At 40.9% G+C, this 14,287-nt stretch overlaps 1 protein-coding gene across 3 annotated transcripts in view; it reads left to right on the top strand.

Annotated features, from left to right (window-relative positions):
• KIAA1328 (KIAA1328 ortholog) overlaps positions 1–14,287 on the top strand; it is a 260,762-nt gene that overhangs the window by 23,480 nt on the left and 222,995 nt on the right. For all 3 annotated transcript variants that reach the window (XM_075532526.1, XM_075532527.1, XM_075532528.1), the window contains one exon: positions 976–1,091. In XM_075532526.1, the coding sequence (XP_075388641.1) occupies positions 976–1,091 (116 nt within the window). The remainder of the gene's footprint in view (positions 1–975; positions 1,092–14,287) is intronic.

The raw sequence follows: 14,287 nt of genomic DNA, 5'->3' as shown, positions 1-14,287 counted from the left end.
AACCCTGCTGGGGTAGTAGGCTCAGAGTGCTGCTAACTGCAAGGCCAGTAGTTGAAAACCCCTAGCGCCGCACGGGAGAAAGATGGGACCTTCTGCTCCCATCAGAGCGTTCCTCTCGGAAACCCACCGGACTCTTCTTCCTGGTCCTGGGTCATTAGGAGCGGAAATTGACTCAGTGGCTTTGAGTTCGGATTTTTCGTTTGGTGTTTGTTTACCCTTTGAAGATTTTTTTCCTTTGGGTTCTTTTGATGGGATTGAGTAGAACTGTTTTTCAGAGTTCAAACGGCAGTGACAATACTTTTGAGGTTATTTTAAATTTGTATAATACATTTATAAAGGATAAATACGGTGCAAACTTTCCGTTACGTTAGCAGCATTTTTTTCCCTCCCAAGTCCAATTATTCACATGCTGTTGAGAAGTGAAGGGTCAGGAAGATGTGAATGGGGAGACCCAGATGCTATTTATTTCACTGGCAGAATCCAAGTAAAAGTGTGAGAGAAAAAAATAAAAGTCTAAGTAAAAATGAATGGGTTATGCCTGTTTGAATAATAGGGAAAAATCCTCTTCTAAAAATTGGAATATTTGTCTTCCTGGCATTTTAATTGGGCACCTGTGTCCTACGTTGAACTTGAGATTTTGGTTTTTGTTGAAATCATTTTATTGGCGGCTCTAATGGCTATGGTAACACTCCATACATCAATTGTATCAAGTACGTTTGTACGTATGTTGCCATCGTCATTTTCTAAACATTTACTTTCTCTTTGAGCCCGTGATGAACTTTACATTTTTAAGACACTTCTGATGATGCATGTTTTAGGTGAAGAAGGATTGCCTTATGGAAGATTTTTTAAAAAGGACGAGGAAAGAATTTAAGTGGCAGAGACGTCTAGAAGATGTCCAGTTTGGGTAAAGGCGCCTTTTCTCTTACACTGGCGCACTGTTGGTGGTGCTTGAGCCCCTTCTCTTTCTTTCAGAGTCAGCGAGGAAAAGGAAGTGACGGAAGAACGCCTCAAGGCTGAGCAGGAGGCCTTTGAGAAGAAGATCAGGCAGCTGGAAGAACAGAACGAGCTGATCATCCGAGAAAGGGAAGATATCCTTTTTGAAAGTCCTCTTTCTTTTCTGACTCCCTCGTGGAGAAAATGTAAACGCCAGAGAAATTATTGTTCTAATTTATAACGGAATAAATCTGCATGTGCTGCCATTTCTAGGCAATCAGAACGACACTTACCAGCATGCGCTGCCGCCTCCTTTGTGCTCGATGTGCCACCCAGCTGTGCTGCTGCTGCTTTTATGCTGTGGAGCAGATATTTGTCAACTAGAAAAGACAGCAAGGAATTTGGGCATTAAAATGTAGCCTTGGAACGTTATTAAACTCTGTTCCACTGCTGTAATTGTTCCCGAAACCTTTTCATATCTGGTGTTCTTGCTTGTGCAAACTTGAGCACTTCCAGGGCATTCTACTAGGAAACCACACACAGAGCCCTTTGTAACTTAGAGATGTTATCATTGAAAAATGTTCACAGTACAGACCATTCCCATGGAGCGTTTAGAGAATGAGAGGGTATTGTGGTTTGTACTCATTGGGTATGATTTCAAATAAGTATATTGCTGAACTTTCTATTGAATGGGTCGAGTGAGGGAAGGGATATTTTATATTGTGACATTGATATTGAAGTGACTGTTTCTAAAGATAGGGTATGGGTCAGCCACCCACACTCTTCTGTAAATGCTTAGAGGAATCATTGACTTTATTGTCAGTATGACTATTAATTATTTGAAATATTCTGCAAGGGTTAAAATGATCAGGCATCGATAGTAGCTACCTTTGTGTCAAGGGAAGCAAAGCATAAAAATAAATTAATTCACTTGGAAAGAAGTCCAAAACACAATAAAAAGTGAATTCTGCATTTATCTTTTCTTAGCTGCTAGCGGTGCATGATAGGAAATTGATATAACCTAAATTCTCAGGCTGGATTTTCTATGTAGGACATGATTGATTGTCTCCAAATTCTAAAGGAATAGTTGTTCATTTATTTCTTTCTCTTTACCACTGGACACTTTGCCATTCCCACACCGGCAGCTGGCAATCTGCTCCCTTGAAGATTACCATCTAGAAAACCCAGCGGAGCAGTTCCACTGGGCAACACCTAACGATGAAAGCTCGGTAACTCGTCTGTCATCTACCTGGCCTTGTCTGCCCTCTCTGACTCAGCAACCTTAGCTTCTCTGCCTGTGTGGTTCTTCTTGCTCTCTTTCTCTCTGGGTTGAAGTAATGTTTCAAACTGTGGTCGGCTACTTTTGTTCTTCACTGCACACAGAGTGGTGATTTGGACCACTTGCATTTTCAAGAAAAGGAAGGTAGAAATGCTCTCACTTGGAACAGGAATCTCAATTTTGAGGGTCTTTTTTCGCCTCATGGAACAGTAACTCTGCATGTAGGTGGCACCTAGAGTTGGTTCTGTGCTTAACGTTTTCAGGGCTGACGCCTCTCCAGGACTCTTGTTTTTGCTAAAGGTTGTCAGATGGCTGCTACAATTCTGGACACTACATTTGCACTAGGGCAAAATGAACAGAGCAAGAGGTCACAGCCGTTGCTTCTCCACTACCACATAGAAAATCAAATCCCAATTCTCTGATACCAGACTGTACGAGTCAATCAAATCCAACAATGATCGCCATCATTTCTGATCCCCTCTCTCTTCTTCTGACACTGACCGGCATGCAGCACTTCTTCCTCCCATGCCACTGGGAGCTAAGACAGACCTTCCAGGCTTCCAGCTCAGGACCAGTACCAAGATAGAGTCCCCAAGAGAGCAGTACTCCTCTCAGGGTACCAGCTATAAGATCAAGGGTCCCTAGGGCTCCCCTTCAACCTGGACAAGTTTGACATTCGATAATTTACTAGAACAACTAACAGTTCTAGAAAGGCCTATGTTTACAGGTATATTATGACTGAAAGGAAACACATGAAGAGAGGCATTGGATAGCCAAACCAAATTCACTGCCATTGAGTCGATGCCAACTCATAGCTACCCTGTAGGCCAGAGTAGAACTGCCCCTGTAAGTTTCCAAGACCAACTATATATGGGAGTAGAAGGCCCTTTCTCCCACTGGGTAGGGTAGGTCCCCATAAGAGGTGTATTACCATCTGTGCGTCTTGATCTATTTCACGAAGCTCGTGGAGTGTTAAAGTCCAGAGCCTTTATTGGGAGGTGGAGGGAGTCTATTATGTCATTCAAACTCTACTTCTTTAACCCTGAGGTCTGTAGATTTCCCTGTGGGAGTTTGATTTCATGATAGGTTTTTCTGGCTCAGTCAGCCTTCCCCCAGTGTGAGTCTTAAATCCTTAAGTGTGATCTGCAGTGGTCATCAAAGACACTGTAACCATTGGAGAAAGTCCCAGGGTTTGGAGGTGGTCTCTCAGGAACCCAGGACAAAGCCCCAATTCTTTCAGTTAACGCTACACCCTCCTTTCTGAACTATGTAAAGATTCTCTCAAAATTTCACCCTTTATAGTATTTCATTTCGTAGTTATTGCCTTCACGTTATTCCAGGGCCCCCTTGAGCAGTGATCAGGGTTGAGAACATTAGAGAGAAGCTTGTCCATCTTTTACATTGGAAGGCAGCACAGGAGAAAGGGGGCGGGGGAATGGAATCAGCCTCCAAGTCTGTCACCTGGGTAGGACACAGGATTGGCGTTTTAGCTAATGAAGATGTGGTATTTTGGCTTTCCTGGCATAAAAGATACGTATTTCCATCCATTGGAATTTGTGGTGAGCTGGGAAAAAGAGGAAGTAGGTAATTTTAGAAACTCTGGCCTCTGTTCGAATGTGATGAATTGTGGCATGATTTGATCATATGCTTAGCAAAAATAGATAACTCTCTGGTAACCAAACCCAAACCTACTGACATCAAGTCGTTCTGACTCATAGTGACCCTTTGTAGGGTTTCATTGACTAAATCTTTTCAGGAGCATCTTTCTCTTTCGGAGCAGCTGGTAAGTTTGCACCACCGGTCTTGCTGTCAGTGGCCCAACAGTGGACTCTTGAATTTAACAGTCAAAACTGCCCATGTCTGTGAGTGGTTTCTTTCATCAGGCTAACTGTTTAAAATGCCCCAGATGACTTAATGACTGTGTTTCACAGTATTCCCTTGATTTAGCTCAGAGGTCAGTAAATTGCTGCCTTGGAGGCAAATCCCGCTCTGCCATATTTGTTTATGTCTTGTTCCTGGCTGCCTTTGTGCCCCAGCTGTCAAGTGGAGTAGCTGCAGTAGAAATCCTGTTTTCCCACGTACATCATGTGACACACCCCTATTTTGCATATGGTAGAGTGTTTCTGCCTTGAGTATTTGTTCTTATTGTGATTAGACCATTTTTGAAAATGGAAATGATGTAGTTAGTATGGTTGGGTTTCCACCTCTTATATACCTTTGTTCTGATATGCTTATTATTTTAGAGATATCTTTAATCACCAGTAGATAATTGTGTCAATAGAGCTCTATTGTCAAAGAAGAAAGGAAGTAATGATTTTAAAAAAATGATACCCATGTTTTTTACTCCAAATCGATTGTTCAGGTGCAAATCTCCTGTACAGAATAAACCTGTCAAAGGTTAATACAGATGATTTTACAGAACATAAAACTCAGAAACATAAAACAAGGACATAATTTAAAACAATATAAATTTAACTACAGATACATTTATCTGTCATACGTGAATGATTCAAACTCTTTCATATACGTGAAATTGGATAATTTTAGATCACTTTAAAATCTGCTTCAGATGGAGGTGCTGTCTTCATGAATTCTGATTTTTGTCACTTTAAAGTTATGTTGTACCAAATTTATGGATTTTTTTGTTTTAAAACTCCCAATAACATGATTTATTAATCATCTATGAAAACACAGACCAGTATCTTTGTCAAAAGAAAGAAAAAGAGATTTTATATATCTCTGGTAAGATCAAGCTCTTGAAGGATTTGTTCTTAAAGTAAATTGGGAATTTATTATGGAAACATCAGAATTCTGGCAATTTTCCGTCTTTGACTGAAAGAAAGTTTATTTCCTGGACACTTATTTATGTAAATGAATATTCCATATTCAAAGCCAACCTGTCTGACATACCTAGTAGAATTTCCCCTCTCGCAGAATATATGGGATAGGAGAGGTCCATCTGAAGTTTAAAGAGAAATATGTGTCCAAAATGAAAAATCATGGTAGGGTATAACTATTAGAAAAGTTGGTTTATACTTGAGCTACTTCTATTTCTAGAGCACATGTCTCAGGGGGAAGATGGTATCAGGAGTTTCAGAGGAAAAGTATAGTCCAGTGACTAGAGAAGAACCCTGGTGGATTAAGGGTTACTCGTTGGTTGGTTGATAACCCACAAAGTCAGCAGTTCGAAACCACCAGCTACTCAGTGAGCGAAAGATGAAGCTCTCTACTCCCATGAAGCGTTATAGTCTCGGAAACCCACAGGGGCAGTTCTACCCTGTCCTCCAGGGTCACTACGTGTCAGTATTGACTCGCCTGCACAAAGTAGTAGTTATTAGAAGTGACGACTAAGTGGTTGTCACTGGCATAGCAAAAAACAAAACTGAAAAAACATGGTGGGTTTGGAGCCCAAATCTCGGCATTAGCACTAACACCAGCTCTCTGACTTTAGGAAGGTACTGAACTTCTCTACATCCTTTTAAACTTTATTTGTAATATGTGGATAATTATGTCTTTATTACGGGTCTGTCAAAACGGAGGCTTCACATTTTGTGTGTAACGAAGCGGCAATGTAACGAATCAGAGCAGGTTCCATTTGTGTGTTGAGATGGTTGAGGTAAAAGGTGACGCTCTTCTGATGCTCATCCTGTGCCTTTTTCACGGGCTTTTAATGGTCCGTCTCCGCTCTCTGTGGTTGAGACTCAGTGCTTTGAAGCAGGTTAGAAGTGCTTTAGTTGACATCCGTGGGCCCTTTGGATGGGTAGTCATTTTAGAAACCACTCTAGGGGGCAAGTGTTTCAAAGGATGCAACCTCAATCCTTTTAAAGAGTAGGATGAGCCAAAGGTCTCAGTATGACTGCTGAAAATGAGTTAGAGACAAGGCAGAAGAATGTAATTACTCGAAGAAACCATTGGTTCTGAATAACAATTCTGCTTCAAAGGGTATTCCGAATTCTCTGTCTACCTGTACATCACTGCTATTAAAGGCCAGACTGAGAGATGATGCCAACATTATCTGTTAGTCTAAAAAAGGGTAATACAGTACTGCAGGCCTGTCATCATCATTGCCAGCATAGCGTCTAACAATAAAACTGGATTACTTCACGGTTCTTGAGGACCAAGTCCAAGTCAACTTGTCAGACTCGTCATGTTCTCTCCAAAGTGTCTAGAAAGCCCTGTCTGGTTTCTCCAGGCTTTACTTGGTTGGAGATGTATCTTCATACGGCTGCCCTGCCTTTGCCAGGTTGCCTGTGTCCCTTCTCTTTTAGAGACACCACTCAGATCAGGAAACACCTACTCTAGTTGCTGTGCGGTCGCTGTGAGTCAGAATCGATTCAATGACAATGAAAGTGGTTGGTTTGTGTTTTTAGTTCTGCCAGTGTACCCTCCTGTTAATTTCAGTGATAACAAGGCCACCTTCACAGGTACTGGACGCTAAGACTTCACCATTTCTCTCTGGGGGATACAATTAAATCCCGAATAGATCAGACCATACTGGAGGAAGTACTCTTATAATTGAGAGGATAGAATGGGGTGAGAGGGAGGCATCTGGGGGAGTAGAAATAAATTTGAGAAAGGAAATAACTTTCAAGTGAAAAGATTTCTGCTTTTGAATTAATCTTATTAACCTTTTGTAAGAAAAAGCAGGAGATTCTGTAATCTTGGGAATAATTATAGGAAAATGAAAAAATCTGAGCTTAGAATGAGTATGATTGGCGGGGGAGAATGGCGATGGGTGGATACTTGTTGGACAGAGGTAGTGGGAATACTACTGTAACAAACTACTATGCTGCCAAACACGTTCTCACTCCCCTCCCCGAACTTTAAATTTTACTGAAGTACAGAGTAAGCTTTGCATTTTTCACATAAGAAAATATTGGCCAGCCTCAGATACTTTATAGGAAAATTAGCACTTTAAAAACAAACACATATAAATCTATAGCTGGCTTTGTGACCAGTGGTGAAAAATAACTATTAATATTATCAAATCCTAACAAAATAGTAAGTAGATTTGCTACACATTTTGCATATTCAAATACCTTGTTGCTCTTAATCAGTGGTTCTAAACCTTCCTAATGCCGCAACCCTTTCATACAGTTCCTCATGTTGTGGTGCCCCCAACCATTAAATTATTTTTGTTGCTACTTCATAACTGTAATTGTCATATAAATATCTGATATTCAGGATGTATTTTCATCATTACAAATTGAACATAATTCAAGCATTGTGATTAATCACAAAACAGTATGTAATTATATATTGTGAAATATTTACTTCTAATGACAAATTAAGTTTTGTCTTGAAGCATGGTGTAGCATGGGTAACAGTCTTCACACTGAGTACTCATATGGGCTTATCTGCATGTGGTCAGACACGCCTGGAGTTGATAGAGGAGTGGTTTCTCATTTCTATGAGTCTTAGGCGACCCTTGTGAAAGGGTCATTCAACCCTCAAAGGGGCTGTGATCCCCAAGTTGAGAACCGCTGATCTTGATGGATCTTGGTATTTATGTTCAGAATAAATATTGGATTGTACCTTTTCTTTAGGATTCTAAATAGAAATAATTTAGTGATAGAATATATTCTGTGGTACTTGGATAAAGGCCATGTATTCTATTTAAGAAGCCACAAACAATGTTGTGTTACTGATCTAATGATGATCTTTAATACTGGAGAAATTGTAATGACTAGAGGTCATTTTGTTTGTTCTGTGAAGTTATCTAAAGTTAGCTGGCTTTTAGATCAGCTTGCATATTGTTCTTACAGAAATATTTCCATAGTAATTAATGACAAATGTTTGGAAAAAGAAAAGTTATGGAAAAATGTATCAGTATATTATTAATTAAGTAGATTTGCAGACCTTCTTTTCTAATTGGTCTTCGTGTAGAAACTTCATTGAAAATGCTTCCACCCGGGGTGACCCTGCTGGCATATGACTTACCGTCATTATAGCAACAGGCAAGGAAGGGAAGTGTGACCAGCTGACAGCTGACAGCGAGGTGATGGCTAGAAGGGTAGGCTTGGCTTTCTAAATCTTGGTGTGTTTTCAGTATTATTCTGTGATCACTTTCCCTGGTCTTTATTCTTTTGGTTGAGTGTTAGTGCGTTTTTAGAAAATAATTTTTTGGCACTATTCCATATTGTTGTTTAATGAGGTTCATCTTTAGTTTTATTTCTTTGACATGCTGAAGCCTCTGCCTGTGGAAACTCAGCCTTCTGAGAGCAAATGTTTTATATTGAATGACACTGGCCTTCAAACATATGTGACTTAGGACATCTACATTAGCCCTTGTAGGAGCTCTAGTGGCATAGTGGGTTACATGTTGGACTGCTAACCACACTCAAGTCGTTCAAAACCAGCAGCCACTGCACATGGGAAAGGCTGGGCTTTTCTCCTCCTGTAGAGTTGCAGTCCCAGAATTCCATCGCGGCAGTTCGGCCCTGCCTTATAGGGTCACTAGACGTCAGAATCAACTCAAAACTAGCCCTAATAGAGACGTTTTTAAATTTTTCATCTTTTGACACTTGTTAAATGTTGTGGCCAAAAGGACTTTGTTTTTGTAAGTTGCCTTGGAACTGATTCTGATTCATGGTGCCCTCAGGTGTACAGAGTGGGACTGTTCCCTAGAGGGTTTGTTTTGATCATTTTATTGGGGGCTCATACAACTCTTACCACAATTCATACATCCATCCATTGTGTCAAGCACATTTATACATTTTTTATCATCATCATTTACAAAACATTTTCCTTCTACTTGAGCCCTTGGTAGCAGCTCCTCATTTTCCCCCACCCTCTCTCAAAAACTCTTTATAATTTATAAATTATTATTTTTCATGTCTTACACTGTCCGATGTCTGCCTTTACCCACTTTTCTGTGTCCGTTCCCCAGGGAGGGGGTTATATGTAGATCATGGTGATTCATTCCCTCTTTTTCGCCCACATTTCCCTTACCCTCCTGGTATTGTACTCTCATTATTGGTCCTGAGGGGTTTATCTGTTCTGGATTCCCTGTGTATCCAGCTCTTATCTGTACCCGTGTATATCCTCTGGTTTAGCCGGATTTGTAAGGTAGAATTGGGATCAGGATAGTTGGGGGGGGAGGAAGCATTAAAGAACTAGCGGAAAGTTGTATGTTTCATCGGTGCTATACGGCATCCTGACTTGCTTGTCTTCTCCCCACAACTCTTCTGTAAGGGGATGTCCAGTTGCCTAAAGATGGGCTTTGGGTCTCCACTCCACACTCCTCCTCATCCACAATGATGTGATTTTTTGTTCGTTGATGCCTGATACCTGATCCCATTGAAACCCGGTGATAACACAGGCTGGCATGCTTCTTCCAGGTAGGCTTTGTTCCTTCTCAGCTAGATGGCCGCTTGTTTATCTTCAGGTCTTTAAGACTCCAGCCACTATATCTTTTGACAGGCAGGCACCATCAGCTTTCTTCACCACATTTGCTTACACACCTGCTTTGTTTTTAGTGACCGTGTTGGGAAGGTGAGCATCATAGAATGCCAGGTTAATAGAACAAAGTGTTCTTGCTTTGAGGGAGTACTTGAGTAGAGGCCCAATGTCCATCTGCTACCTTAATACTAAACCTATAAATATATGTACATAGATCTATTTCCCCATCATCATATATAATTATATTTACATGTGTTCATGCCTGTATTTAGCCCTCTATAAATGCCCTTTGCCTCCTAGTTCTTTCCTTTATTTCCTTTTACTTTCCTCTTGTCCCACTATCATGTTCAACCTCCATTTGGTTTCAGTAATTCCTCTTGGTTATATTACCCTTGATTAAAGCCTACCAGGCCTCGTACACCCTCTTCTCCGTTGATTTTAGATCACTCATTGGTCCTTGGTCCCTGAGTTTGTTAACATCCACTTCATTCCCCTCCCCCATCTCCCCTATCCCCCCAGAACCATCTGTCCCGTTGTTTTCTTCTAGACAGACATGCAGAGATTATAATATGCACAAAAACAAGATAGAGCAAAACAAAGCAACAAAAGGAAACAAAACAGCAAAATGACAAAAAGAAGCCTAGAAATAGTTCAACGTCTCTTTGTTGACCTTTAGGAGTATGTTCCAGTTGAGTCTGATGGGGTGTCACACCCTGGCCCCAAAGTCTATTTTTGGTATTCCCTTGCTTCTGTGTGTTTCCCCTTGGTGTGGTGGGTCCAGGTCAGGCACAATTCCCACACTGTGTCTCCAGTGTTGTCCCCCATAGCACTGTGGGTCAGTGAGGGATGTCATGTCTTATAGTGGGGCTGGCCATATGGTCCTCTCTGCTTTGGCTGCTTTGAGCAGGGATATCACTCAGAGCAAGGCTTGGTGGACCAGGATGTGCTCCACTCTCTCTTCCTCTCCCTTCATGTGCTCTGATCAGACATGCCCCTCTCCCTGAGCTGTACCTTCAGTGTTGCCCTCTGAAGTGAATTCTTCTGGGAGGTGAGGGGGCTGTCCACGTAGTTGGGATTGGGGTCAGCTCCTCAGACCTCTCTTTTGGTTCCCTGCTTCATGCCAGTATGTTGCATTCACGTTTTGGGTTGAAGTCTGGTCCCTCTTTCCTTGTGGAGATATAAACAGCAGCCTCCCCTTGGGTGGGTTAGTTCCCTGTTTCTCCGCTACCTTTGTCTAGTTTTTCACCATCCTTTTTAGTTGGCTACCATATGTATCCCTGGATTTGGTCCTTGCCCCTGTCATACTACCTGGACCTTACCCCAGGAAACTATGTATATAGTAACTGTTTCCCTATGTCTCTTTTGCATTTTTAAGCTTACCTCAGTGGACTCATATTGTACTTGTCCTTTTGTGCTTGGCTTACTTCGTTTAGCATAATTTCCTCCAGTTCTTCCCATGCAGCAATGTTGTTCATGTGTTCATCACTGCATTTTAGGGATGCATGGTACTCCATTGTATGTATGTACCACATTTTTTTCCATCCGTTCGCCTGTTGATGGAAATTTGGTTTCAAACTCTTTGCAGTTGTGAAGTGTGCTGTGATGAACATTGGAGCACAGATGTCTGGCCATAGTTTGTTTCTTGCCTCTTCAGGTATATGTCCAGCAGGGGGACTGCTTGATCGTATGGTAGTTCAATTTCCATCTGTTTTAGATATCGCCAAATTGATTTCCATAGTGGCTGTACATACTTACAGGTCCACTAAGCAGTGGATGAGAGTTCCTATCTCACCACAGCTCCTCCAACACTTGTTGGTTTCTGATATTTTGAATTGGGCTATCTTTGAGGGCGTTAGGTGGTACCTCATAGTTGTTTTAATTTGCATTTCTCTTATGGCTAATGATCGGGAACATTTTCTCATATGTTTATTGCCCATTCAGATTTCTGCCCTTGTGAAACTTCTGTTCAGGTCCTTTGCCCACCTCCTCAGGGGGCAATTAGTTTTCTTCTTTTTGGAAGCTAGCAGAGTATTATAGATTTCAGTAATAAGGCCTTTATCTCATGTGTCTTTGCTAAAGATGTTTTCCCAGTTCATGGGCTGTCTTATTGCTCTTTTGGTGAACTCTTTCTATGTACACAGGTGTTTTATCTTCACCATATTCCACTTGTCAATTTGTGACTCATCTGCATTTGTGTCCTTCCCTATTTCTGATAGCCTAAATATTCCCTGCGCCAAAGTTCTCAGGTTGGTCCCTATTCTCTCATTGATGGCCCTAATAGTTGGGGGTTTCCCCTCAAGGTCTGTGATTTACCTTTCAGTTTATTCTTGTGTATGGAGTGAGATAAGGGTCTTACTTCATTTTTCTACAGGTAGATATCTGTGTTTTTTCAGCACCACTTGTTGAAGAGGGCATCTGCTTCCCATTTGGTATTTTTGGGCCCCTTATCAAAGATCAGTTGTCTGTATGCTGTTGATTTTATTTCTGAGTTTTCAATTCTTTTCCATTGTTCTGAGTATCTGTCATTATACCAATGCCACACTGTTTTGACCACTGTGGCTGTATAGTAGGTGCTAAAGTCATGTAAAGCAAGCCCTCCCACTCTATCCTTCTTGAAAACGTCTTTTCTAAAGTCTAATCCTGTACTTTTCCCTCTCCATATGAAATTGGTCATCAGTTTTTCTAATTCTCTGAAGAAAGATGATGGTAATTATATTGGGTTCTCTTTATCCTTTCAAAGAACCAGCTTTAGCACCATTGATTTTTTTTCCATAGTTTTCTTATTTGCCCTCTCCTGAATCTCAGCACTAATTTTTATTATTTCTTTTCTTTTGCTGTTAGTACAATTGCCCTGTTGACTCTGTTGTAGTTGTAGATTTTGTGCCAGCATATCAATCATAAGTCTCCCTTTTTCATATCTGCATGTATTGCTATAAAACTTCCTCTGATAACTGCCTTTGCTGTGCCCCATAAGTTTTAGTATGTCGTGTTCTCATTCTCGCGGGTTTCTAGAAAGTTCCTAATCGCATCTCTGATCTGGGGCAGTACACACTGCATTTCCAAAAGAGAATTATTCATCCTCCAATTGTTTGCTCTTCTTTTCTTCATCTTCCTTTTGTTGATTTCCAGCCTCCTGGCTCAGTGGTCAGAGAGAGATCTCTGTATTATGTCAATGTGCTTAAATTTATGCAGATTTGCCTTAGACCCCAGCATGTGGTCTGTCTTCAAATATGTGCCATGTGGGCTTGAAAAGAATGTGAATTCATTTGTATTTGGGTGGAGAGCTCTGTAAATGTCTATCAGGCCATATTGTCTACTTGTAGTGCTTAGAACTGTAGCCTCCTTGTTGAGTTTCTTTCCCGTGATCTATCTTTCCCAGAGAGCAGTGTGTTGAAGTTACCTACTATAATTGTGGAAGCTGTGCTTTTTTCCCCATCTTTTTGAGTGTTTGATTGAAGTATTTAATGGGTCTCTTGTTCAGGGAATATATGTTTAAAATTCTTAGTGGTTCTTTTTCTACCGTTCCCTCGAGCATTATATAGTGACCCTCCTAATCTCTTTTTATGGTTTGCACTATGAGATCAATTTTATCTGAGATTAGGATTGCAACCCCTGCTTTTATTTTGAATTGCTGTTTGCTTGTTATGTTTTTCTCCAGCCTTTGATTCTCAGCCTATTTTTGTCTGTAATCTTGAGATGTGTCTCCGGTAGGCAGCAGATTGACTGGTTGTGTTTTCTATGCCTGTCTGCTAGCCTCAGCCTTTTAATGCCTAAGTTCATTCCATTGATACTTAGGGTTATTACATCCATCTGTGGACTCTGTGATGTCATCTTATACCTTTTGTGTTGGGTGTTTTCCTACCGCCATTTCTTATCAGTGTGTTGTACCTGTGTATGTGTGTGTGTGCTTCATTCTTGACTTCTTTCCAGCCCTTAAGCCAATGCGATCTTGGCGGCTGTTTTCTCTTTGTTGACTTCTGGGTGAGATTGTTCTATGTGATGGTCTCTTATTTTGCTGTGTGAGTGCTGTTCTTCTGTCCATACTTGATCATCAAGGATCTTTTGTCGGACTGGGCTTCTTCTAACGTATTCTTTGTTTTTGTTTTTTTCTTGTCTGGGAAGACTCTTACTTCTCCATCTATCTTGATAGATAAGTTGGCTGGATAGAGTATTCTTGGGTTTGTGTTATTTTCCTTCAGTATTTGCAATATGTTACCCCACTCTCTCCTCTTCATAGTGTCTGCTGATAGGTCTGAGCATATTCTTACTTGGGAACCTTTATATGTGACTGCTTGTTTTTCCCTAGCTGCTCTCGTGATTTTCTCCTTTTCCTCAAAGTTAGATAGTTTAACTATTATGTGCCTTGGTGACTTCTTGGGATTCAGTCTATTTGGTGTTCTTTCAGCCTCCTGAATGGTTGCCTGGCTTCCATTCACTAAGCTGGAAAAGTTTTCCTCCAAGAATTCTCTCACTATTTTGATATCTTTGTTAGGTCTTCCTCCGATAATCTAATTATTCTGATGTTGTTCCTCTTCATAGCATCAAACATAGCTCTTAGGTTTTCTTCAGCTTCTCTGATGATCTTACTAGGTTTTTTAAAATGTTTGTTAAAGTCTGCTTGGCTGTCCTCCAGCAGGTGAAGATTCAGGTCAGTGGAAACATGGCAGAGTG

Source organism: Tenrec ecaudatus, chromosome 15, assembly GCF_050624435.1.
Source record: "Tenrec ecaudatus isolate mTenEca1 chromosome 15, mTenEca1.hap1, whole genome shotgun sequence".
Lineage (NCBI taxonomy): Eukaryota > Metazoa > Chordata > Mammalia > Afrosoricida > Tenrecidae > Tenrec > Tenrec ecaudatus.
This window is presented reverse-complemented; position numbering and strand designations above follow the sequence as displayed.